Below are 25,361 nucleotides of genomic sequence, written 5' to 3' on the forward strand. Positions count from 1 at the left end.
CAGTCATGTATAAATATCTTGAACTGCACAGGGAAGGACCCCTGCAGCATACCACTCAACAATTTCTCCATTTTGGACAGAGAGGCTGAACAATCCATATCTTGTCACCTTCTCTGAATCTTGCAGGAAACGTTGCAATTGCTTTGGGAGGCTAGTGGTGCTTTTTTGTTCCCATGGTCAGCGAAATTAGTTGTCCTGTTAAAAAACAGCTCAGGTTGTTTTGACGTGGTTTATTCTTGATGCACCCAAAATAAGGAACCACCATACAAGTGTCCATTGCCAGTCACTGGGGGCCAAAAATAGGTTGAAGTTTTATCCCCTTTTCAGAAGAACACTGGGGTGGTAGGGGTGGTGGGGAGAATATCCCCTGAAGTTGGGCTATTGATGAGCCGTGGTGGTGCAGTGGTTAGAATGCAGTAAAGGTAAAGGTTCCCCCGCACATGCGTGCTAGTCGTTTCCAACTCTAGGGGCCGGTGCTCATCTCTGTTTCAAAGCCGAAGAGCCAGCGCTTGTCCAAGGACGTCTCCGTGGTCATGTGGCCGGCATGACTAGACGCCAAAGGCGCATGGAACGCTGTTACCTTCCCACCGTAGTGGTCCCTATTTTTCTACTTGCATTTTTATGTGCTTTTGAACTGCTAGGTTGGCAGAAGCTGGGACGAGTAACAGGCGCTCACTCTGCTACGCGGCACTCGGGATTCGACCCGCCAAACTGCCAACCTTCTGATCGACAAGCTCAACGTCCTAACCCACTGAGCCACTGCGTCCCTTGTTAGAATGCAGTACTGCAGGCTAATTCTGCTGCCTGCTGCCTGCCAGCAGTTTAGCAGTTCGATTCTAATCGGCTCAAGGTTGACTGAACCTTCCATCCTTCCCAAGTCAGTAAAATGAGGACCCAGATTGTTGGGGACAGTATGCTGACTGTGTAAACCAGAGGTCTTCAAACTCGGCCCTTTTATGACTCATGGACTTCAACTCCCAGAATTCCTCAGCCAGGCAAGCTGGCTGAGGAATTCTGGGAGTTGAAGTCCATGAGTCATAAAAGGGCCGAGTTTGAAGACCCCTGGTGTAAACCACTAAGAGAGTGGTGGGATGGAGGGTTTGTTGTCACTGTGTGTTGGGGGGAGAGAGCACGGGGGGGGGAGGCTCAGCTAATCTCAATGTACACATGTTGTACTTTAACAATAAAGGTTTTTTATTATTATTATTATTATTATTATTATTATTATTATTATTATTATTATTATGATTATTATGATTATTATTATTAAAGTCTAAGGGCTATCGCTATTGCAGAGAAGGACAGGCCTGCTCTGAAGCACTGGAACATAGAGCCGTGCCTCCTTTTTTAAATATCTGCAACCTGCCTGCTGCATTGTCCATTCCAGACTTTTGGCCAGTATCAACCTCAAGTTGATCATCTTGCAGACAACTGTATGGGAGGCTTACATGGGGAGCTAAAGCCAATATTGCAGCTAAGGTCACCGTCCTGCCTGGGTTTCAGGTGTAACTGGTCTCAAACGTGAAATCATCCCCCTTTGAAGACCAGGGCTTTTCAACCTTTTCACAGATTGTACCAGTTTTAGGATATGGCAATATTTGAGTACCACCAGTCACCTAGCAAGGTGTCAAAAACTTGACCAAAAAAAAGGAAAAAAAAGAAAAAATCCTTGACTTACAACAGTTCCCTTAGTGACTGTTTAAAGTTACAACGACACTGAAAAAAGTTACTTATGACCATTTTTCGCACTTATGACCGTTTCAGCATCCCCAGGGTCAATCTACATTTGGATGCTTGGCAACTGATTCATATTTATAATGGTTATGGTGTCCTAGGATCATGTGATCCCCTTTTGCAACCTTCTGACAAACTAAGTCAATTGAGAAACCAGATTCACTCCTCCTTTTATATCGCCTCTTCTCTCATCCCTCTTTTATATTCTCCTCTCTCCCCCTTTCTTATCCTCTCTTCTCTTCCCTTCTTTTATATCCCCAGCGGCAATCAGCTATAGCTGCTCATGGCGATCCTGGGCTTTGCTCAGGATCTAATATTTGCTGATTTGGGCGTCTTGCAAACTGTTTCTGTTTTAATCCACCTTGGCTGAAGACTACAGCAATTTCATCCATGATGGTTTATTAAGCTCCCTTTCATTCATGTTGCTCTTGTTCAAATGGTGGTATGCAACTGTACTTCTACTATCTTTTTTTTTATTAGAAAGTTTTTCAATACATTTTATCTTTAACAACCCCTCCCCCCCACCCCCTACCCAACCCTTCCCAGCCCTGCCCCCTCCCCTTCCCTCCTCCCCATCCCCGACTTCCCAGAGCTAAATACAAGGTATAAAAGTAAAAGCAATCATAAACAACCATATGCTAACAACAATAAGCTATTAAGTCTATCGCACTCTAGCTCATATAAAATGACTACAAGCAATACTAATATCACATCAAAACTTATGCAAATACTAAATGAAACTTTTTGGTCCCATATTTGTTCTGGATGTAATCAATCCACTTTTTCCACTCCGTAATATAACGTTGTTGCGAATGGTCTTTCAAATAAGCCGATATCTTTGCCATTTCCGCCAGGTCAGAAACTTTTAAAGTCCATTCTTCTATAGTCGGCAGTTCCTCCTTCTTCCAATATTGACCTACTAAAAGTCTTGCTGCCGTAATTAAGTTCAACATCAACTTAGTGTCCACAACAGTAGTATCCGTAATTATGCCCAATAAAAACAATTGCAGACAAAACTTTATCCTTTGCTTAAATATCTTCTGCATATTCCACCAGATTTTAATCCAAAAAGCTTTAACCTTTTTACAGGTCCACCATACATGAAAGTACGTTGCGTCTTCGCCACCACATCTCCAACATTTAGGTTGATAGTTCGGATACATACTTGCAAGCTTTTTAGGATCTAGATGCCACCTATAAAACATTTTATAAAAGTTCTCTCTTAAATTTTGAGCTTGCGTAAATTTTATGTTCCTCACCCAGATCTTTTCCCAAGTATCCATTGTGATAACTTCTTGAATATTCTGAGCCCACTTTATCATACAATCTTTAACAAGTTCTGTTTCTGAGTCAATTTCTATCAATGCAAGATATATCCGTTGGATATGTGCTGGACCCTTATTTCTAATTTGCTTTACCAGATTTTCATCAGTCATTGAAAAACCAATTTTCTGATCTTCTTTCCACCTGGCCTGTAATTGCCCATATTGAAACCAGGTTTGAACAATCTTCTCTTCTCGTAGAAAATTATACGGCTTCAAACACCATACATTCCTCTCCAAACTTAGGATTTCCTTATATGTAGTCACATCATGTTTGAACCCAACATTTATATTTTCTATTGCGTGTTTCGGTATTGCCCATAAAGGTATCTTGTAATTTAACTTATGTCTATACTTTTTCCAAACTCTCAAGAAAGCATGCCTTAAAATATGCACCTTAAACACATTATCTACCTTCTTATCATACAATAAATATGCATGCCAGCCAAATAACAAGTCGTGGCCTTCAAGATTTAATAATCTCCCTTGTGTTAAATTAATCCAGTCACTTATCGCTCACAATGCAGCAGCTTCATAATATAATTTAAAATTGGGCATTTTAAGACCACCTCTTTCACGCGTATCCTGCATAATCTTAAATTTAACTCGTGGCCTTTTCCCTGCCCATACAAATTTATTGATACCCTTTTGCCATTCCTCCAAATTTGAATCCTTTTTCAGAATAGGTATCATTTGAAATAAGAATAAAAATTTTGGCAAAACATTCATTTTCACTGCTGCAATTCTTCCCAGTAAAGACAATTGTAATTTTTTCCAGCTCTCCAATTCTTTTTGAATTTTCCCCATAACTTTTCATAATTATTTTTATATAACTTTGCATTTGAGGGTGACAAATACACCCCCAAATATTTAACCCTTTTAACAATCTCAAATCCAGTTAACCCTTCTAAAAGGGCCTTTTGCAATACTGTCATATTTTTAGCCAATATTTTAGTTTTTTGTATATTAACCTTGAATCCAGAAACCTTCCCATATTGCATTATTATCTCCATCAGGTCCACAACAGAATTTTCTGGCTGAGTCACCGTAACAACCAGATCGTCTGCAAACGCCCTCAATCTATAATCCTGATCTCTTATTTGAATTCCCTTAATTTTTTTCGAATTCCGTATTTTAATCAATAATATCTCCAATGTTAAAACAAATAATAAAGGTTGTAACGGACACCCTTGCCTTGTGCCCTTTTCAATATTACATACTTCAGTCAAACTATTATTTACTATTATACGGGCTGTTTGTTTTTGATATAATGCCCTAATTGGTTGTAAGAATTTATCCCCAAAATTCATTTTATCTAATACTTTCATCAAAAATTGCCAATCCAGTTGATCAAAGGCTTTTTTGGCGTCTAGAAAGATCAGCGCCACAGGGATCTGGTTGTTCCTTTCCAAAAATTCCAACAAATCTACTATATGCCTCACATTATTTTTCATTTGTCTGCCACTAATAAACCCAGTTGGATCACTATGAATTATCTGTTGCAATACCCTCATCAATCTGTTAGCTAAAACCTTAGCAAATATCTTGTAGTCTGTATTCAAAAGTGATATTGGTCTGTAATTTCTTACTTGAGTGACATCCTGATCTTCCTTGGGAATCAGAGAAATAAAAGCAGTTCTCCAAGACGGAGGCACCCCTCCTCCCCTTTGAATTGTCTGAAACAATTCCCTTAATGGCTTTATCATCTCCAATTGTAAGTTTTTATAATACACCGCAGTCAGTCCATCCATGCCTGGCACTTTATCCACCTTCAATTGTTCAATTGCTAAAAGAATTTCTTCCTCTGTTATCAATTGATTAATCTCTTCCTTTTGTTCTTGTGTAAGAACCGGGATATTAGCATTCCTCAAATATGCATCAATATCTACTTCATTAATCTTATCTTTAGCATATAATTTAGAATAAAAGTCCACAAAAGCTTCCTTAATAAGATCCTGTTGATACACAACCTTACCCTTATGTTCTATTTTATCTATATTAGAAGCCCTTTGCTTCTTCCTTAACATGTAAGCTAACCATCTACCTGGTTTATTGGCATTACAAAAAGTATTATGCCTAGCAAACCGTAAGTTAGTTGCCACCTGATCAGCCATCAACTTGTCAAACTGTCCTCTTAACAAATTAATAACCTCTTTGATGTTCACATCCGATGGATTCAAAATTAGGGCCTTTTCTTTTTCCCTAATTTCATTCTCTAGTTCTTTCCTCCTAAATTCCAAATTACGTCTGTATTTGTTGTTCATATATATTAACACCCCTCTCATATAAGCTTTGCTAGCATCCCAAACCATGTCCATAGAGGTACACTTATTCATGTTAGTTTCAAAAAAGACCATCTGTTTTTTACATTCTTCCACATTTCCCTGATTTCTAAACAGGTTCTCATTTAGACGCCAAGAGCACCTATCTCTATTGTCCTTGTCAATCTCTAACCAGACTTTGTCAATCTCTAATCAGACATAGTTCTTGGACAAATCTTTATCTTCTTGATCCTGGAAAAAAAATCATTAGTCGTTAATATAAAGTCAATCCTGGAAAAAGATTAATGTCTATCAGAAAAAAAAGTATAATCCTTTTCTTGTGAGTGTCTTTCTCTCCAAATGTCTCGCAACTCCAAATCATCCTTCATCTCAAAAAAAGATTTAGGCAATCTAGCGGGGCTTGGAGTACGCCTAAAAGAACTACACTTGTCCAGTTGTACATCCAAGATGCCATTCCAATCTCCCATAAAAATAAAAGATTTATAATCCAACTGAGTGATCTTGCTGTGTAATGAACTATAAAAATCAGCTTGTTGTTGATTAGGAGCATACAGTCCAACCAAAAGCGTTTTTTTGCCTTCTAGCAACAAATCTATTATAACATATCTTCCTTGTTTGTCTGCTTCTATTAACTCCGCTGTCATAGTATTCTTGACATAGATAACCACTCCATTCTTCTTATTCATTGCAGAAGCAATAAATTGTGTACCCAATCTAGAGTTCAATAAGTACTTTTGGTCCATAGCCCTAATATGTGTTTCTTGCAAGCAAATAACATCAGTCTTAAATTGTTTTAAATATTGAAAAATTTTCTTTCTCTTCTGTGGTGAGTTTAAGCCATTAACATTCCAAGTTAGAAACTTAGTCGCCATCCTTAGCGACCCGAAGCTTCTGGAGCGCGTCTTCCAGGAGTCCCTTAACTTCCTTAGGCCGCGCCCCTCCCACAGCTTCGCTATAGCTACGCTTTGGGGGTTCCATAACTTTCTGCTGGTCCTGTTCTTGCTCTCGTCTCACTCGTCTCAAAGCAGCACGCGTCATCCTCTGGTCTCTGGCATCTTCCGATGAAACTGTAATTTGATCCACTCCTGTAGCTTTCTCATCTGCCTGCGTTGTTCCTTCAGCGTCTTGAGGCTTTCCCTCGCCATTCTTCTTTGTAGATTCCAAAAGTAGTAAGGGGATTGCTTTTAAAACATTGCTATAAAAATCACGTGCCTGCATCACTGTGATAAGACGATGTCTCGTGCCTTCATACATCACCACCATACCCACTGGTATCTCCCATCTAAACTTGATATCACGTCTCCTAAGTTCCTGTGCCAGAAAAGCAAAATCTTTCCTTCTCCTTAAAATTCTTGGAGGGATCTCTTTTAGAACCAAGACTTCTTGTTCAGCAACCACAAGCTTAGTATTATAAGAAACTTGGATGACTTCATTCCTGATTGCTCTCTTTGTAAAGTAAACAACCACATCTCTAGGTAACTTCCTTTGCCTTGCAATCCATGAATTCACACGAAAGATTTTGTCTATGTTTCCCACGATTTCAGCTGCTGACTGTCCCAGTACCCCTTCCAAAGCTTCAGAGACTATTTGCTTCAAATCTTCTTTAGGATTCTCTTTTAAGCCTCTGATCCTGATAGCAAACTCCATCTCACGGTACTGGACCAAGGTCAAGTCGCTGTCAATTTTATCCACCACATTTTCAGTCTCTAACATTTTTGCTTCTAATCTGGAATTATTTTGGCTAAGATCTTCCACTCTTTCGTCCAAGCGTTCAATTCATAAAGCCATACCTTGAAGTGCGAGCAAGATGTCTGCCCTCATTTCTGTGAACTTCTCCTCCAGCTTTTCATCCATAACTTCAGCTAACTTTTCTGGCAACTTGTCATCCAGCTTTTCATCTATAATATCTGCTATTTGTTGTGAGTGCTTTTCCAAAGCATCCTGCAAGTCTTTAACTGTCAGTGCTGGAGCAGGTGCAGGAGGCAATAAAGCTTGCAACGAGGATTGTTGCACCGGGGAAGCCCCCGCACTCCTGAGAACTTTGGAAGATTTAGCCGCCATCTTCCCCCACTTTTACTTGCTACGCACTTTCACTTTCAGAGTCTATAAAATCCGTTGAGCTAAAGAACAAAAATCCACTTTCACCTTGATCTCCTGTATCGCTCTGCCTGCGTCTTCGCACTCCAGAATCCTTTCCTGCTGGCAGGGGTGGTTGCTAACGCTTTGTTCTGCTCCCAAAAGCACGGAGTAGAAACGCTGCGCAGCCCAGAGCAAACCCAGGCTTCAGGGGGGCTCGATCCTTCAGCCGCCCGAACTTAAAGCTCAGGCGGCCCCGGACAGCTCAACCCCTACCTGGGTACTCACCCCCTCCTCTTCTCCCGAGGAGGGGGCTTCCGAACCGCCGAAACAGCTGATCGGTGCTGTTTTCGGCGGTTCTACAAAGCCGCGGAGCGGACAGCCTACAAATGGCTGTCTTCAGCGTCGCGTCGCCACCGGAAGCTCTGTACTTCTACTATCTTATGGTCATTTGGAGTCTGGAGCCAGTGTGCCGTAAGGACAGCGCTGTAACCAACTGGAGCAAGTTCAGAGGAGGTCTCCCGAGGTGAGGGAAGAGCTGCATGAGGGTCTAGGCAGGATTAGCCTGCAGGACAGGTGACTCGGGGAGGCAGCAGCCTTGAAATTGGTCCTTCCTGTGCCGAGTTTGCTCACTTCCGGTTTGTTCACCATCTTGTTGGAGCTGAGGTGCTCTGGTCCCCCAGCAACAAAATTCAGAGAACAGGAACCACATGAGTCCCCATTTTGGCAGATTAGGGCAGGACTTGTTCAGGATCCTCTTCATCCTGAGGTCTCAAGCTTTTGATAGAGGCAATCGCTTTTTTGGACTGCTGATGTGAGTTGGGATCTTTCAGTGCCCCAGCTAATCGCTGTAGAGCCGGCCTTGGAAAGGTATGAGAGAATGCCGTCCAGGGGCCTCGGATGATGAGGGCAGTCTGGAGAAAGAAACTCCTCCTAATCTCACTTTGGTGTGTTTATTATAAGAGAGGAGAGGGAGGAACTTGGAGAGGCTTTCACGGTTCTGCTAACTGTCCTTACAAAGGATACCGACCTTGTAATAGGTGATTTTCAGTTCCTCTCTTACACCTTCCTCAAGATCAGCTCCATGTTCCCATAGCTCTTCTGCTCCTTCTGCTCCAGGAGACGGCTGGACAGGACAGGACTGGGCAGAGGCCTTGGGGACAGGTGTTCCTTAATCCTCCGCCCCAGACACATCCAGTCAGGGCTACCAGTCCAGGCGCTGTGGAGTGGGGCGAGCACCCGCAGCAGCTGGGGCTCAGTGGGACACCTCTTTCCTCCCCAGGAGTGCCTGTGGTCCCCGGGACAGACGCCCCCATCTCCTCTCTGAGTGAGGCGCAGGAGTTCTCGCAGGTGTACGGCTTCCCCATCATCTTCAAGGCTGCCTATGGCGGAGGAGGACGGGGCATGAGGGTTGTGCGCAGCTACGAGGTAGGGCACGTGGCTCGGCTTGTGGGGACTTGAACTCAGGGAAGAAGCTGGGCCCAAGCAGGTCTTGGCGGGGGAGGCCGTCCATATTTGTGTTAGAAGCACCCACAAAGCTAATCGAAGGGTAATTCCAGGTTGAAAGGATTTGTCAGTGACAACACCGTTGCCCAGGGGACACCTGATTGCCAAAAATAATGCAACCTTTGAGGAGGCTTCTTTCGTGTCCCCTAGTGGGGCAGAAGTGTTGGGGGGCGTCACCAGCTGGGGACAGGAGGGCCTGGGTTGAGGACGGGGTGTCAGGCCGGATCCCCCTTTTTCTGGGCAGGAGCTGGAAGAGAACTACACCAGGGCGTTCTCCGAGGCCCTTTCCGCTTTTGGCAATGGTGCTCTCTTTGTGGAGAAGTTCGTGGAGAAGCCAAGACACATCGAAGTCCAGATTTTGGGTATGAAACGAAATATGTAGATGTGTGTCCCCTCTTTGTCTGGAGGGTAGAAGTGAGAGATGGTTTCGGTAATCTGAGAAAGATGGTGGAAAAATAAATACTTTATTATAAATTATATAAGAAGAAGATTAATTTTGCTGAAATGATTTAATTAAGAGAAACATAACATGTTTATTCTGGTCATTGACCAGAAAAGTAAATTAATTACGCTAAACAGGTCTTCTGACTAAAGAAATATACTGGCCAGATAATTTATGAGTTTAACAATTTGGGTGACTCAGTCGAAGTTGTGGGGTGTGGCAGGGAATTCCTCCCTCGATACAGACAGTTCCCAGCGGAGAGTCAGGAGGGCCCAGCCTGCCAAGGAAGCGCTTCTGGTGCAGAGACGCTGCCCGCTCAGCACAGCTGGCTTGTCCTGCCCCCGACAGGGAGGGAGCCTCCACCTTGGCCCAGCTTCATCTCTGGCCCGGTTTCTCCTCCTCCTGGGCAGGTGACCAGCACGGGAACGTGGTGCACCTGTACGAGAGGGACTGTTCCATCCAGCGTCGGCACCAGAAAGTGGTGGAAATCGCCCCAGCCGCCTTCCTCGACTCCCAGCTGCGCTCTAAGCTCACCACTGACGCCGTCCGCCTAGCCAAGCAGGTGAGGGGCTGCAAGCAGCCCAGCCATCTGGGGGGTGGGGGCTCCGGGGGTCAGCGAGGGGGTCCCCAGCTAGAGGCTGTGGTACCCCTGAGCAAAGGGATGGGATCCCCCAGTCTTTCTCCCGCTCAGCCTGGCCTTTTTGTGTTTGGCAAAAGCTGCCCAGGGCCTTGAGATGGCCACGGAAGAATTTTCATGGCCAGCTCGGACCCTTTCTGTGCAGACTGCTCTCAGCAAAATGCAGCCCTGCTTTTCTCCTCCTCTCCTCCCTATCTGCCAATAAATAAATTAAATATTGTTCTGAGCTGCTGGAGGCCAGCTAGAAAAAGAGGAAAATTCCACTCATCTCATCCTGGATCACAGATTTCTGTCGGAATTTTTTCCTCTAGTATAAAAATTCTCTTAAGCTTTGAACATGGAGTGTGGCCGTATTCATATATGACGTTTCTGTATATGCTACTGAAATTCCACCTACTGCCTTCTTTTTGTAGGTTGGATATGAAAATGCTGGCACGGTGGAGTTCTTGTTGGACAAACATGGCAAACATTACTTCATTGAGGTCAATTCCCGGCTTCAAGTTGAGCACACGGTGACAGAAGAGATCACAGAGTAAGTGGCTCTCTTTCCCCCCCCCCCAAGATTTTGTTGTTAACTGGTGTTTAAGATTCTGTGGTGCTTCCTGGTGATCTGGAGTGCCCTGGCTGCTCCTCCAGAGGACTCAAAGGAGTCAGGCCCAGCCGTAGGAGGTGATACAATAATTGCAGATTGTGGGCAGCAAGAGGAGTGCAGGGCAACCTCCCTCACTCCAGGGAGTGAGCTCATTAAGAATGCAAATTGGGGGGGGGAGCAAGAGGAGTTGCCAGGGAACTGAACGAGAAGAGGAGAGAAGAGACCAGAAAAATGATGGTTCTGAAGGATGGTCAGCTGGACTCTGCGGGGAACCAAGATTGTCTCCTAAATCTGGGTTCTCCAAACTTGGCAACTTTAAGGTGAACTTCAACTCCCAGAATTCCTCAGCTGGTATGGGATTCATAGAGTTGCCAGGTTTGGAGACCTCTGTCCTAAATGACTTCCCCTGTCCAGTCGTGTCCAACTCTTGGGGCCAGTGCTTATCTCCGTGGCTTAGCCGAGAGAGCCACTTCTGCGCTCATGTGGCCAACAGGACTACAGCGGACACTCTTAATTGACCCCAGCAAAGTTTTCCCCTAAGTTGAGAGGAAATGCTTGGCTATCGGGAGGGCCTGAGAAAGGAACAAGAAGAAAACATTTTTCTCCTGCTGGTACTTTAAGAAGGAAAAGTGAAGATGACGACGGAGAAGCACTTGCAGACATGCCCCACGGTGCTTACGGCGTCTTCTCACCTGAGAACAAGAAGAACTGCTGGGGGGGAGGAGACCAGGATGGTGCCTCCCAAGTGGCAACGGGGCGTTATTAGGCAGGGAGGAAGGAGGAAATGAAAGGGACACGGGTTGACCAGGCCTGGCTAGCATGTTGGCTTCTAAAAGAAAAGACTGTGAAGATGCCAAACAACTTTCAGTTCAGAGGCTGAACAGCTACGCCAAATCACCACCGGTGGTATTGGAAGGAAGCTCAACATCTTCTCGTGGGAGACTCTTCCATTTTCACAGAAGAGGACTGGAGAGGCAAAGAAGTCAGCGGATCAAGGCTGGCTTTGCAGAGCAGAGGTTTGGGGGTCACATTTTGAGTAAGCTGGATGATGGCCTGCTAGGCCGAGATGGGCTCCCCCTTGCAGAGTTTGGAGCAGGAGGGCATCAGGTAGAGTCTGGAGAGTGAACCCTGAAGCAAGGACTTCTGTGCTGTAGAAATTGGGGTGTTGCTGAAACGGGGCCTCTTAAGCCACTCAAAGGCAAATCAAAACTCTTAGCTTTTCTTCCTAGCCGCTGTGTGGGACGGTCCAGGATTGAAAGCAAATTGGCCAAATATCCGTCTTGATTTATTGATGTCATCCTGCCAAACGGTTAAATTGGGCTTCTCTTCTCTTTTCTTCCTAGCAGCTCCGTGTGGTGCTTAACTGGGTTTCTTTGGGTGGATTCTGGCCAGGGCTGTCTGGCAAAGGAGGGCAGTGCCAGCCCCAGTTTCTCTTGTGATGAGGGACCCCTTCCCCTTAGAGGGAGCCAAAGCCCAAGAGGCAGCCAGGGCTTTTACAGCCCCACAAAAATATAAAGCCATTTTTAAAAAATCAATCTGCAGATAGATGCTTTTATATGTGAGACCAGGAGGAAGATCTCTTACATCAACCTTTAGTTAGAAATAGCTGTGCACAGCGCCTCTCTGTGAAGGTGAGGCCCCCTTTGCCTGTGGGGCGGGGGGGGGGAGAAAGCATGGTTGTTTCCAGGCTGAGGCCATTTGGAGAAGGTGCATTGGGGGACTGAGCAGAGAAGGGTGCCCAAGAGCCAGGACCTCTTGTGCCCAGTTTGCCGCTGACCCAGCCTGGGGGTGATTTACAAGATGCTAACTCTGCCCCTCTGGGATCGGCCCTTCCAGAGCCAGATCTCCTAAGCTGCAGAAGAGAAGGGAGGCCAAAGGATTGTCCTGTGCATTAAAGAGTCAGACAGAGGACAGAGCAAGAACCCCTGGGTGGACAGTGGAGGTCTTGGGTGAAGAATGTGCTAGTGGTCATCTCCTTCTAGAAGTAGTGGATCTCTCAGGAATGAATGGGTTTAATGGGCCAGGAAGGAGAAGGGAGTCTGTGCCCTGCAGAAATGATCTCTTCCCTGTCCAAAACCAGAAGCTAGGATCCATCTGCACAAAGATCAGAGTCCAAATGGTGCCAGCCAGGAGACTCTGCTTGTTTTAAAGGCTCAAGCAGCCTTGGTCCCCAGCCTTCCACCAGAGTTCTCCCAGCTCATTTGTGTGTGCCTCTTTATTTATTTATTTTCTTCTAGAAAAAGGTTCCTCATGTTGATCCATCCATCCACCCACCAGCCACAAGACATCTCCCTCTTGATATAAATTGAAAGAGGGACATATAGCTAAAATAGATTACCAGCAAAAAGCCCGAATCTGCAAGGATGAAGTCAGGAAAGCTAAGCCTCAGAATGAACTAAGACATGAAACAAAAGCCAAAAATAATTTTAAATCGTTTCTTTCAGAAACACGATAAAAAATCAAGGAAACAATTGGTCCACAAGTGGGGGAAGACGGCAAGGGGTAGCAGGTAGAAAGTGGAATGGCTTAATTCATTCTTTGTATTTGTCTTCACACAAAAGGAAAAAGTAGCCCAGCCCATCAGAAGCAGCACCGGGGGAGACAGAATAGGAGTGCAAATCAAAATAGGCAAGAAAATGGTAAGAGAACACCTATCTATGCTAGATGAGTTCAGATCACCAGAAGGTTTACATCCCAGAGTTCTGAAGAAGTTGGCAGATGTGAAGTTGAAACCACTGAACAGAATCTTTCAAAACTCCTGGAACATACCAGAGGACTGGAAAAGAGTTGATGTGGTTCCAATCTACAAAAAGGGAAACAATTAGATCCAGGAAATGTACAGATCAGTCAGCCTAACATCAATACCTGGGAAGATCCTGGAAAAGATAATCAAGCAGCGCATTTGTGAAGCAAACAAAGACAATTATTAGAAACCAGCATGGGTTCATCAAAAACAGAACACGTCAGACAAACCTTATTGCTTTCTTTGACAAAGTGGCTAAATTAGTGGATAAGGGAAATGGCAAATCCTGCGCTGAGCCACTTTGGCTCATTCCCTCCCCCGCTACACTTGGCTAGGCTGGGCAGGGTCGTGTGCCACCTGCCAGGTACCAATGTACCACCGGTGGTACGCGTACCACCGGTTGAAAAGCCCTGCTCCAAAGCCCCCGAGGGCAGGGCAGGAAGTAACTGGTAGAAGATCAGTAAAGAGAGATCTAGCTAGAACTAAGGAGAAATTTCCTGACAGAACAATTAACCAGTGGAACGACTTCCCTCCATCACTGTGGATGCTCCATCACTGGAGCTTTTCAAGTGGAGACTGGACAGCCATTTGTCTGAAATGGTATAGGATGTCCTGCTTGGACTAGAAGACCTAGAAGACCTCTAGGGTTCCTCCCAACCCTATTATCTGTGTTTGATGGTCATCTTCAGATGCATAGTTTTGCCTCACTGGGGAAGGCTAAGGTTCTCCTAAAGCCAAGCTTCTTGAGCTCCCTGCGCTGTGCCCATAACTCTTTGCTTCTGAGATGGTGTCCTGTGTTCTCCAGCCAGCCATCTGGGTCTGGCACCACTGTGGCTCTCTCTGCAGCCGTAGCTTGGTCTCAGCTGCGCTCTCCTATGCTTTGCAGTGTGGATCTTGTCCACGCCCAAATCCACATCGCCGAGGGGAAGAGTCTGCCAGAGCTGGGCCTGAAGCAGGAGAATGTGAGCATCAACGGCTGTGCCATCCAGTGCCGCGTGACGACCGAGGATCCTGCTCGTGGGTTCCAGCCCGACACGGGCAGGATTGAGGTAGGGGGCTGCAGTATGGCAGTTTTCTGTCCCCAAAATCTCTGGCTTGGAGAAGATAACAAGGTGGACTCGTTCAGATAAGTGTGTGACTAGGGTTTTATTTTTGAGATGTTCCCAACACCCCCCCACCACTTCCTTTTACTGCGTACTATCAGAAAATTATAAATAAAATTAATTTCTTCCTGCACAGCTTGAAGGAAGGAATGAAAGACTGAGGGATTCACATTTGCACAGAGCAGCAAAAACATTAGATTTACAGAACACAGAAAAATAAATCAAGCATCTTCCTAAGTTGCTGACCAAATTTGTACCTGCACAATTTTCTGGAGCAAATGTTTGTTTATGTGCTCTCTCCTCCAAATTTCTGGAATATATAAATTTTAATCAGAGACTGTTTAGGGGAATGGCAAACTTCCTCCTTTCTCGGCCTCTCTCTGCAGCCGTCTCCTCCTCGGGTTTTGAAACAGTGCTGTGGGGTTCTGACAAGAGAGGGTGCCATTAAACAGGGTCCCAGATGGCACGCAAGCAGCTCTTGGTGGTTGTGGGCAGGGTGTTTCCGCCCTCCCACGAGTCACCCTCCCACGAGTCGCTGGAAATGTCCAGTCATTTCTGCATTTCTAGCTTTTGGGGATCTCTTAGCCCAGCAGGATCACACGGGGAGGGCTTGTGATGGCCGCTTTGGGTGCTCCTCTGCCAGGAGTCGCCAGGGCCTCGCCTCTGACCCCTGCGAGCGCTGCAGCCTCTTCTCTGGAGCCTGTGCGGTCTTGCAGAGAGAATGGTAGGGAGTCTCTCCATGCAAGCGCAGCCCCCCCCCGTGGATTGTGGGGCTGAGGGCTTCTTGTCCTCCCCCAGCCCAGCATCCCCTCTTGCTTTGCTGAAGGTGCAGCCGGGGGGTCGGGAATGGGGGACGAAAACAAAAGCTGCTGGCTTCGCTGCCTGCCTCTCACCAACCGTCATCACTGCTAGCGGCTCTTTTGCTGGGAGGCCTATTTATTCCAGCCGCTTGCTGGCCCGAAGCTCAGCTCCGTCTGCCCTGGCTGCTCGGAGACGCCCTGAAAGCAGCAGGCCCCACGTCAGGGGGGTGTCTAGTGCTTTGCAGGTCATCTCTCTCAGCTGCCCCCCTCGTGGGTGACTTCTGACTCCCCCGGCAGCTTCCCAGTGGCTTTCTATGGGGCAGGCAGAGGCACAGTCAGGTCAGTCTCTTCTGCTGCCAGATCCGAAGGCTCCAACCCTTCCCAAGTGCCCTTCCGCTTGGGAGGAGGTTTGGCTTCACTGGGCCAGCAGGGCAGGAGGCCTGAGGCCTCTCCCTGCTTCCTGGGGGCTCAGAGTCGGCCAGGCCAGGCCCTTGTCCTTCTGACCCTCATCTCCGGCCTGCTCCTTCTCTGTGGGCCTCAGGATGCCAGGCTTGGCCCCCCCCTCCGTCCTCTTTGCCCCACAGAGCTTTCCCTCCCTCCCTTCCTCCCTCTCATTCTCTCGTTCTCAGGAAGAGACGCTTGATTGCAAACAAGATCTCCTGAAGGTTATTCATGGTCACGGCTGCCACCCCCAGAATAATTTGTGTGCTCTTCTCTTCCTGTCTTCCTGCTTGCAAAACATCTCTGTCCCTCCAACAGCCGTTTGGTGCATACAAAGCCTGATGAAGTGGTTTATGGCTGGTGGGACGATGTTTTTATCTCATTTTATCTTTGGGCAGAGCCTGTTCCCCCCTCCATTTCTTAGTACCGAAGTTAGTGCAAAGGCAGCCTGGAGAGGCCTTGGCTGACTCCCTGGTGGCCGAGGAGATCCTCCCGACTTGCTACCAACAGCTCTGGAAACTCAGGGCTTTGCCCCTCCTCCCTCCCCAAACGGAAGTGGTCCCGGGAAGAGCCTGGGGGGCCAAGAGCCTCCCGCTTCCCTCCTGCGCAGGGCCCCCACTTGAGTTTTCCCTGTCTTGATGGGCAGATATAGTTCCAGGTGGCAGCCTTGGAGGGCTTGCGGCAGCTTTCCCCTCCCCCTGCCCCCTCCCCATCTTCTGCCTTGCAAGCTAAGCAGATTCTTCCTGGGGTTTGGCACCAGCCCTCCCATCCCCTGGCAGCTCTGCCCTGCACCCGGCCCAGGCTTTCCCTTGGTCAGGACTGGACACGGGAGGCAAAGGGGGCTCGAGCCACTTTGCTGAGGGTCTACTGAGGGTCTGCTGAATAGAAATTTCGCCCCCCCCGCCACGCATCCATTGTGTGCAGAAACATGGGCTGAAGCCAGAGAGCCCACCTTTTGTCTCTGCCCAGGGTGAGGCACAACCTGTAGCAACCTCTCCTCTGGGCCCTGCTATTCCTACTTGCCCAGAAGGATATCAGGGGAAGCTTTGTCTCCCGAGATCCAGGCGCACGGCATGTCCATCTCCTGGCCTGCCAGACCTGCTGTGTTGACCGAAACCCCTTTCTCCACCACTGAATGCCTCTTCCGCCTTCTCTTTGGCACCTTGGGCTTCCTTGGCACTATTGAGCAGATTGCTGCCTCTCTTGGCTGCTTTTTCAAGGTCTTCCAAAAGGTCTTAGGAAGGAGTGCGGTGCATCCCCAAACAAGCGGTGGGTTGCTTTTTGCTTCCGTGGGACAGCCAAAGCATGGGCTGGTTTATGAGGAATTGGGGTGGGGTTAGCTGTCCTCCTGCCCCTAAGTCTGTCCCATCTTTCAATTTAGGGCCTTCAAATAATTTAACCTTTCTTTCTCTCCCCCTTCCCACTTGAACAGTTACATTGTGGTAGCTGAAACGGAATGTGACTTTGTTTTCAATAAATACAGATGTGAAGAAATTGCTCTTCAAGAACCAGTAGTCCAGTAGTCAATTTTTTTCTGAATGCATAATTAATCATTAACAGCAGCTAATTAGCAGCTTGAAAAGGAGTTAAATTAGCTGCACTGGCTCTTGGAGACAGTAAAGAAGCAACTGCAAATCTGATTTAATTAAATCAGCGTGCCCTCTGCAGCTTCTTGAGAGGAGACGGTTCAGTCGCATTAGATAACCATCCAATTTTTATCTGGGCTCCTTCCTGGAGTGATGGCCCCTTGAAGGCAGAACAGTTGCCCTGGGGCTAAGGGATGCACCGATAGCAGGGAACCAGCAGCTGAGGTGGGCCTGGTGGTCCTCAGCGTGTATCTGAAAAGGTGCAGGAGAACCAGATAAAATGGGGACAGGCTGCTAGGTCAGGTCTAGGCTCCAGATATAAAGCCTTCCATCCCTCTTTGCTTTTGCCATTTTTTACTGGGCTGCATCTACAAATTAAGATGATCAGAAGCTAGGATTTTGTCCCAGGCCATCATTACTTTCATCATTATATTGCTAGCCTTGTCTTGGATGAGTTGGCTGGATTCACACAACACATCAGACAAACCGAATTAACACTTAGCGCAGTGTCGAAGCCCAGTCCTACTTTCTCTTTGCCACGGGCCATCCTCTCTCGGCCGCAGCCTCTTTCTGCCTGATGCTTTGTTCTGCTTCTCCTGGCGAATATTATGAGAAAAGAATACAGGAACAGCTGGAGAGAGGAGAAGAAAGAAGCCAGAAGTTGCTAGACTGGGGGAGGGAGCAGCTAGGCAAAAAGGTTTAACACACACACACACACACACACACCATCCTCTGCTCTCTGAAGAGGGATTGGGAGGACAGTCTCAGCTCCTCTCTGCTCTGGAGCAGGTGGGTCATTTTGCATCATTAGCTGCCCTCTGGGTGTCTTCAGCTTCTCAGGCTTCCTCCCCCTCCTTCTTCCACAAAAAAGGGGGAAGGTCCACATGGCCCCTCAGTGCAAAGACCCGCCCATTTGCGCCCTGCATGAGCAGACCCAGATGCCAAGCACAGTTTTGCAGGGCATGGCGAGGGGGAGAAAAACTGCCTCCTGTTATTGTTGAGGACTTTGTCATTTTCTCCCAGCTCTCCTTCTGACTCCAGGCGCTGGAGAGACGGAATTGGATCCAGCCTGGTTCCCTTTGAGGTCAGGAAACTGATTCCACAAGAACTCCTGGAGCTCCACTTTATTACTGTCACATATAATAACACCCTGAAAGTTTGAAAGAGAATCAAGGCAGGTTTCTCTTGAGTTTCTCATTCTGTCTTTTTTCGAGAGCTAAATTGAGTTAGGTTTACACAACTGTTCTTGCATTCCTCCTTCAAGGTTACTGCCACCTTCCTCCATAACTGCAAAGCCAGTTTACCACTTTTGTTTCGTCCCTTTCTCTTCTTTATGTTATTGTGTGCTTCTTCACTGCCAAAGCTCTGGTGAAAATTTCTGCAGAATCTGAACACAGTTTACGGACACTTTGATTGATGCCATTAACACATGACGGCTTTGGGTTTCTTTCGCCCCTAACAAAGTGGCTCTGCTGATTACATGCCTTGTGATGCTGCTGCCCAGCCTCTTCCTGAAATGGAGCCACGTTTGGGACCAGTTTACAGCCAGCGGTTAAAGCTGGACCTCTCTTTAGTGCCTTGTCAGGCAGGAGGGAGGAGAGCTGGAGGAGGGAGGTCAGGTCCTGCATGCCAAGGAATGGGCTTCTGCCGGCTGGGAAGGAGCCTTGGGGGCCCGGGCTCCCAGCTTGGCATTCTGGTCAGAGGCGCAGGAGAGCAGCCGACCCAAACGCTTCTGAGGCTTCCCCGGTGGTTGTGTGGGGCCACTGGGGAGCAGCATGCTCAGGGCAGTGGGAAGGAGCGGACCTGGCAGCCTGAAGCCATCGGGGCAGTCTGGGGGGGGGGGTCTGGGGAGGTCCAGATTCCTGAATTTTGCTTGCAGAGGGCAGAAGACCCGTTTCGTAGATTAAGTGCAGCAAGAGACTCTCCGCCCAGCTGGCGGAGCACTGTGGTGCCATCTCTGAAATGCCAACCGACGGGCATGGTTTAAGGTGGGTCGCTGCAGCTAGAGACATCTTCCAGCACAGGTCCACTGCCAGATGCCGGTCCTGTCAGGAGGAGAGGTCACCCCTCAGAACCTGGGGGGGGGGCGCGGCTTCTGCCAAGGAGACATGTGGGCTCTGCTCTGCATCCGGCAGACACGCACAGGCACAGACTCGCTCCCACAATTTCACAGAGGATTTTCTTTTGTTGGCAAGAGAAGAAGTGGGGAGGTTGAGAGACGTGCTGTTGTGCTTCAGGGAGTTGTCATCCCTAATTTGGAGGGGAGGCTGTAACGGATCTCCTTCCCCCTCTCTGCAGCCTGCAGGATTTGTGACCTTCCTACCTGTCCTCCCGGCCTCTTAGAAATGAAATCTGAGCTGGCTAAAGGCGGGAATTAAGGCTTTATGGCCTCAGTGCATCAATCAACCACCTTGATTTTGGAATTGTCTCATTTTTCAAGCTTGCAGAACATGTGCAATTATAAGCTAAGAAAATGGCTGGGTTCACAGAACACACTAAGCCACGGCACGTGAGTGAAGATTAATATTAGCCAGGCTAAGCTTGGTGTGAGAGCGTAGGCGCTTAAGCCTTTGGTTTGAATGCAGCCTGGAGTTCTTGCTGAATTCCACCTGTCTGCGCTGTGGGTAAAAGGGGGCAGCTCTTCTGCCTGCATGCTTTAAATGGGCCCTTCTAACTCACTAGCTCAGCCCAGCCCCGAGGCTCGCAGAAGGAAGCAAGCAGAATCTCAAGAGTCTCTCTGACGCTTCCCCTCAGTTCGGAAGAGAGAGTCCCAGGTTTTCAGGGGATGAAGGTTGCTGGCAGAAAGCTAGCATCTCAAGGGAAAGATTGCACTCTTGACACCCCCCCCACACACATACATACGCACTTATGACTCACAGATGAAGGCAAATCTACGTGTCCCAAGATAATGTGGCAGGATCCCATCTGGGTTGGTCACCGAGACCAGAGCTTTGGGGCTTCTGCTCCTCTTCAGGGCAATTCTCGCTGGCAGAGGGTTGCAGCTCGGAAGACCAAAGCTCTGGTCCCAGTGGGCGACCCAGATGGGATCCCCCAACATTTATGACTGTTCACCTCAGCCCTTTCTGGTCGAGTGAAACCTGCAGTTCAGACACAGTTTGCAAGCCCTGGAAGCCTGGATGTGGCCTCACTCCCCACAGGAGTGGAGAGTGAAAGAATACACGATAAATAGAAGGCTAATTCATCTCTTCCACCAAGATGCTGGGGAAAGGAATGGGCGAGTTGGGCAGGGGGCTTAGCTGAGCCTCCCTGTGCAGGGATGATGTGGCTGGGGCCATGCGCAGCCCTTCAAACCCCAAAGCGCTTGCTGTGTGTGTGCATGTGCGTGCGTGTGCGTGTGTGTCTTTTTTTGTCCTCATTGACAATGGAAGAGTTATCTCGAAGGCCTAGATTTTGGGAGCCCAGGTGTTGCAGCCCTCTCCCGTCATCCACTCAGCTCATTTTGGGGGCACAGCTCAGGAGCCATTGTCATTTTCCTCCATAGGGCAATTTTAGCTCAGTTTTACTGTTATGTCACGGATGGACATTTTGCCTTCCAACCTCAGGAAGAAAAACAAAAGGCACAAATCTTGGCTTCAGTAACCTAGTTTGACGGGGGAGGTGCTTGTCAAAGGGATCCGCATGCCCTTGTTGCCCCCAGGTTAAATGTGAGCCAGCCGGGTGCTGTGATGGACCTTCGGGTGCCTTACAAGGAGCAGAGGGAGCAGCTCCTGGCCAGGCCTCAGATGGAGCCTGTTCCAGAAGGACAGAGACAAATGGAAGGAGAGCCAAGGGAGGCTCCGGGGCCGCTGAAGGATGGAGGAGTGGGAGGCACTTCTGACCACAAGAGCGGTGAGTCAGTGGAAGAGTCGGCTGCCTGGCGGGTGGAATTCTCCTTGCTGGGATCTTCAAAGAGACGCTGATGATGCAGCAAGAGCCGATCAGCTGCTCAAGCAAATCCTGCACTGAGAGGAAGGCTGGACTACATGGCTTCTAAAGTACCTGCCAGCCTCCTCCTCCTTTGGTGGAGAATTCCTGTAGCAGGTGCAGAGAAAGAGGATGGCCATCTTATCTGACGTCTTGCTTTTTAAAATCGGGAGGTTGCATTGCTCCTGATTTTTGATGTAAACCAGTTAGAGTCGCCATTCAAGGGCTGGAAAACATCTTTAGCAGTTTGCTTTCTCAAATTGGTTTGGGATACTTTTCGTTTGATTTAAATTGTAAGTCCTGCCTAATTGATTAAAGCCTAATTGTCTGCTTTACAACATTGAAATCAAAATGTTATTGTAGCACTGAAGGCTCAGAGCAGCCGTCACAAGTAGCCTGAACAGTGAAGGAGGGGAAGCAGCATCTGCCGGGCATGCAGGCCAGCTGAACCTGGCTCTGCACCCACTGAGGCCCTCCCTCCCTCCCTCCCCCAGGGACCCCTCTGGCCCGAGGACCAGAGACCCCGGCTCAGTAGTTCTCTGAGCTCCCCACACATCCTGCCTCTTCCAAGCCACCAGGGCCTTCCAGAAGAGTCCGAGCCTTGGACATCTCTTCCACAAGCCCTTGGCCAGTCCCGGCCACCGGCTGCTTCCTTGCATGGCATCATCCCACCCAGGTCAGGAGGGGAGGGGCTCTTTTCCTCCCTCCCTTGGCACTGCCTTTCTCCTCAAGGAGTCCAAGTCGAAGTTGTCCAGGCAACTGTTTCTGACTGTCCGGACTGGGTCTCATGGATGCCCTTCTTCCTAATGTCCCTTCCAAACACACCACATCTGCAGCAAAGTGCCGATGCAGCTCAATGAAGTACACGGGAACAGCTGGCAAGGTACAAAAAAGCAGAAGGCAGACTTTTGTGTGTACCGGTATGTGTGTGAAGACCCAGGGCTCTCTTAAAGCTCCACCCTGTGCCGAATCTGGTTTCATTCGTGGCATTGCAGGCAGCTGACATGCCAGCCTCGGGCCAGGCAAAGCAGCTCCAGAAGTTGAGGCTGCTGAGATGCCCTCAGACGTTGGGAGGGTTCGGGCTCCTGCTGCGCCTGACATCAGCCACATCTGTGCCTGGCCATGGGTGTCAAGGGTCACACACACACGCACACACCCACAAGGCTAGATGCTGATCGTCCTTCTCAGGTTTTTCCAGGAAAAAGACCTTGCTGGGGAGGGGGAGAGGTGGACAATGCCACAGCGCCCCCCCCCCATCCCTTTAGAGGCTGAGCTGGCAGCCTTGTGTCCAGCACTGCTGCAGAGCCCGACCTCCAAGGCCAGCACCAGCCTCTGGCCGGGGCATCAAGCGTGCCCTTTGGCTACCACGGGAGAGCAGAAGGCCCTGATCCCCCAGGGAAAGCTTCCGTGGATCTTGCCGGGGGTGGGGGGTGGCTACAGTTGTTTGCAAAGCGACTGGGAGGAGAGGGACCTATGTCCAGGGGCTCTGCTGATCGTCCTCCTGGGCCACCGGGTGGCTGAAGGAATCAGCTTTGCCTTCTCTCAGCCTCCGGAGCCAACCTGGCCTGAACCCGGCGCTGCTGCTCAGCCAGGAGAGGGTTCATCACTGTTGTCGTGGCTTGGAGCCAGGCGGTCCAGGTCCAGTGTGCGAAAGCTGCTCTGGCTTCACGAAAACTCTGACTGCGCAGGGTGCTCCCCGTCCGGTGTGGATGGGCTGTTCCCTGGCGCTGTCCCCATTGGCAGCCTAAGCGGGGAAGAAGCCGTAGGGCTAGGCAGGGCGTCTCCCTTGGGACCTGGACCCGTGAATTCAGACCTTTTCTGAAAAGCTGTTTTTAAATAATGGTCTTGATATAGAAAAAGAAAGGAAGACAGAAGCATAATGCTAAAGAAAAAGAAAACATTAATAAAAGTGGGGATGCCCCCCCGGGGGACAGAATCATAGTTTAAGCCAAAGAGCACCATTTTCCCTCTGCTGCAGCCCCACAGACCATGTTCAGGGGGAGGGGGAAGAGGGGCTCCCCATCCGTGACAGTCACAATGCAGGATGTCCGAGGGGATTCCTGGGCAGGTCTTGACCTCTGGCCCCTCTCCTCCAGGTCTTCCGGAGTGGCGAGGGGATGGGCATCCGCCTGGACAGTGCCTCTGCCTTCCAGGGAGCCGTCATCTCCCCGCACTACGACTCGCTCCTGGTGAAGGTCATCGCCCACGGCAAAGACCACCCCACGGCGGCCTCCAAGATGAGCCGGGCTCTGGCCGAGTTCCGCATCCGGGGAGTCAAGGTAGGACCGGTGGTGTTTTGGGCTGCAGGGCGTCATTTGCCTATGGAGGCTCACTTCAGGGCGGGCTCGGAGGGCCTCCGCCGTTGGGGGCAGGGGGCCCAAGACCCGTCTTTGCCTCAGTGGATCTATTGGTGGCTGGTGGGGGGGGCGGGTGGTGGTGGGAGGTTGTTGGCAAATCCAGAAGACGCCTCTTCCCGTGCTGGACATGAGCAGAGCAGGCTGGGCAGGGCGTGGGCAGCCTTGGAAGGGAATTCAGGGCCAGGAGGCGGCAGAGAGTTGCACCCATCCTGGGGGAGAGGAGATGTCCCGCCCTTGGCGTGGGGTGTGAGGGAGGTACCGCTAGCTGAGTGACCGTGCGGGGGCCGCTTCTTAGGGGGAGATGGATGTTGTGCTCTTATTTTGGTTATTGGCTTGATTTGTGCAGCCCTTATTCAGCGCATGTCTCCGGACAGCATCAGCAACAGCAGTTAAATCCACATAAAAATCACACAATAAATAATTAAAGCAGATCAGCCTGGGGGGGGACAGTGCCAGGGAAGAGTTGGGGCTTTGAGGGAGGGGGCTGTTTCAAAGGGGAGAGGACATGGCCTGGGTTGTGCTAGACAACATAGCCAAAGTGATGGGACCCAAGTGTGTGGACTCTTTTGGACCTTATCAGAAGGGCAAAATGAAGGAGACAGACCTGGCCCTGCGCCAGGTTATATACAGGTAATCCTCGCTTACTGACTGCCCTGTGCAGTGGCCATGTTTACTGATTAGCGTTCTGTTCATGAGACCGCCGGGTGGACAGGGCTTGGGGATTGCTGCTGCGCCTTTGGGGCAACGTGGCAGGAAGAAAGGGGGGGAGTGGTGAGGGTAGAGTGGGATGGGCGAAAGCTGCTCTGGCTTCACGAAAACTCTGACTGCGCAGGGTGCTCCCCGTCCGGTGTGGATGGGCTGTTCCCTGGCGCTGTCCCCATTGGCAGCCTAAGGGTGCCTGCCAGAAAGGACCGCCCGGGCCGTTCAGAGGGTCAGGATCATGCCCTTGCCTATGCCAGGAGGGTCTTTGGCGGCTGGCTGTGAGTCTGGGGCTCGCTCTCTCGTCTGCCCCCCACTTGGATGTCCCATTCCAACAGCCCAGCCAGCCTCAGCTCAGGGCCACTGGCCATCTTGGCCCTGGCTGTCTCTGCAGGCTAACCCCTCCGCCAAGCCGGAGGGGCGCTGAGCTGGCCAACGCATCCAGGCTCTGGTCATCCTGCCAGGGAAGGAGGCAAGGCCCTGGGATCAGCCAGGGAGGGTCCTGCCCCGCCTGTCTGATGGATGTCCTGGATGCTTCAGCCTTCCGCATCGGCCTTTGCAGTGGTGGGAATTGAGGAGGCCGTCAAAGAAACGGCTGACCTTTGCTACTGCTCACCTGGTCTTGATGCCCAGTAGAATAAATGTGGAAGAGTCTCTCCAGCCTCCTCCTCCTCCGCTACCACCCTGCTCATCCTGCCTTCACAGGTCCTCTGTACCTAATCCCACAAGAACGGGGAGAAATCAGACTTTGTGCTCTGGGCAAAGCCTTTTCTTCACTGCTGGAACTGGCAGATCACAGCATTCATGCAAGGCAGCGTATTGCAGAGGTTCAAACAAGCAATTTTCCTGCTTTCCCCATCTCTGGTTTCATTTGCTTCCAGGAAAAAAGCAGGATGGCAACACGGCCTCTTTGCAGGCCTGGAGGGGAAGCAGTTTTTAATTGGACGATCTGTAAAACTGCTCCTTTCTCCACTGTTTCCTCTGGTTTTTGCAAGCTGATGAGGCTAGAATTGGATCTTTTCAGGTGAAGCTGGTATGACAGAAGCAGAAAGAAGGGACTAAGTGTAGTCTTGGTTTCTTTTCTGATAGAAGCAAACTCTGTACAAAAATCTAACAG

The 25,361-nt window shown here is 49.2% G+C and overlaps 1 protein-coding gene across 4 annotated transcripts in view; it reads left to right on the forward strand.

The window, feature by feature from the left end:
• The window catches only part of PC (pyruvate carboxylase), a 146,142-nt gene that overhangs the window by 56,810 nt on the left and 63,971 nt on the right, over positions 1 to 25,361 (forward strand). For all 4 annotated transcript variants that reach the window (XM_083374457.1, XM_083374454.1, XM_083374455.1 and 1 more), the window contains 6 exons: positions 8,697 to 8,842; positions 9,165 to 9,282; positions 9,773 to 9,924; positions 10,413 to 10,531; positions 14,221 to 14,383; positions 23,285 to 23,467. In XM_083374457.1, coding sequence (XP_083230583.1) covers positions 8,819 to 8,842; positions 9,165 to 9,282; positions 9,773 to 9,924; positions 10,413 to 10,531; positions 14,221 to 14,383; positions 23,285 to 23,467 — 759 coding nt within the window. In that variant the 5' untranslated portion in view covers positions 8,697 to 8,818. The remainder of the gene's footprint in view (positions 1 to 8,696; positions 8,843 to 9,164; positions 9,283 to 9,772; positions 9,925 to 10,412; positions 10,532 to 14,220; positions 14,384 to 23,284; positions 23,468 to 25,361) is intronic.

Source organism: Vipera ursinii, assembly GCF_947247035.1.
Source record: "Vipera ursinii genome assembly, chromosome: 15".
NCBI classification, from domain to species: domain Eukaryota; kingdom Metazoa; phylum Chordata; class Lepidosauria; order Squamata; family Viperidae; genus Vipera; species Vipera ursinii.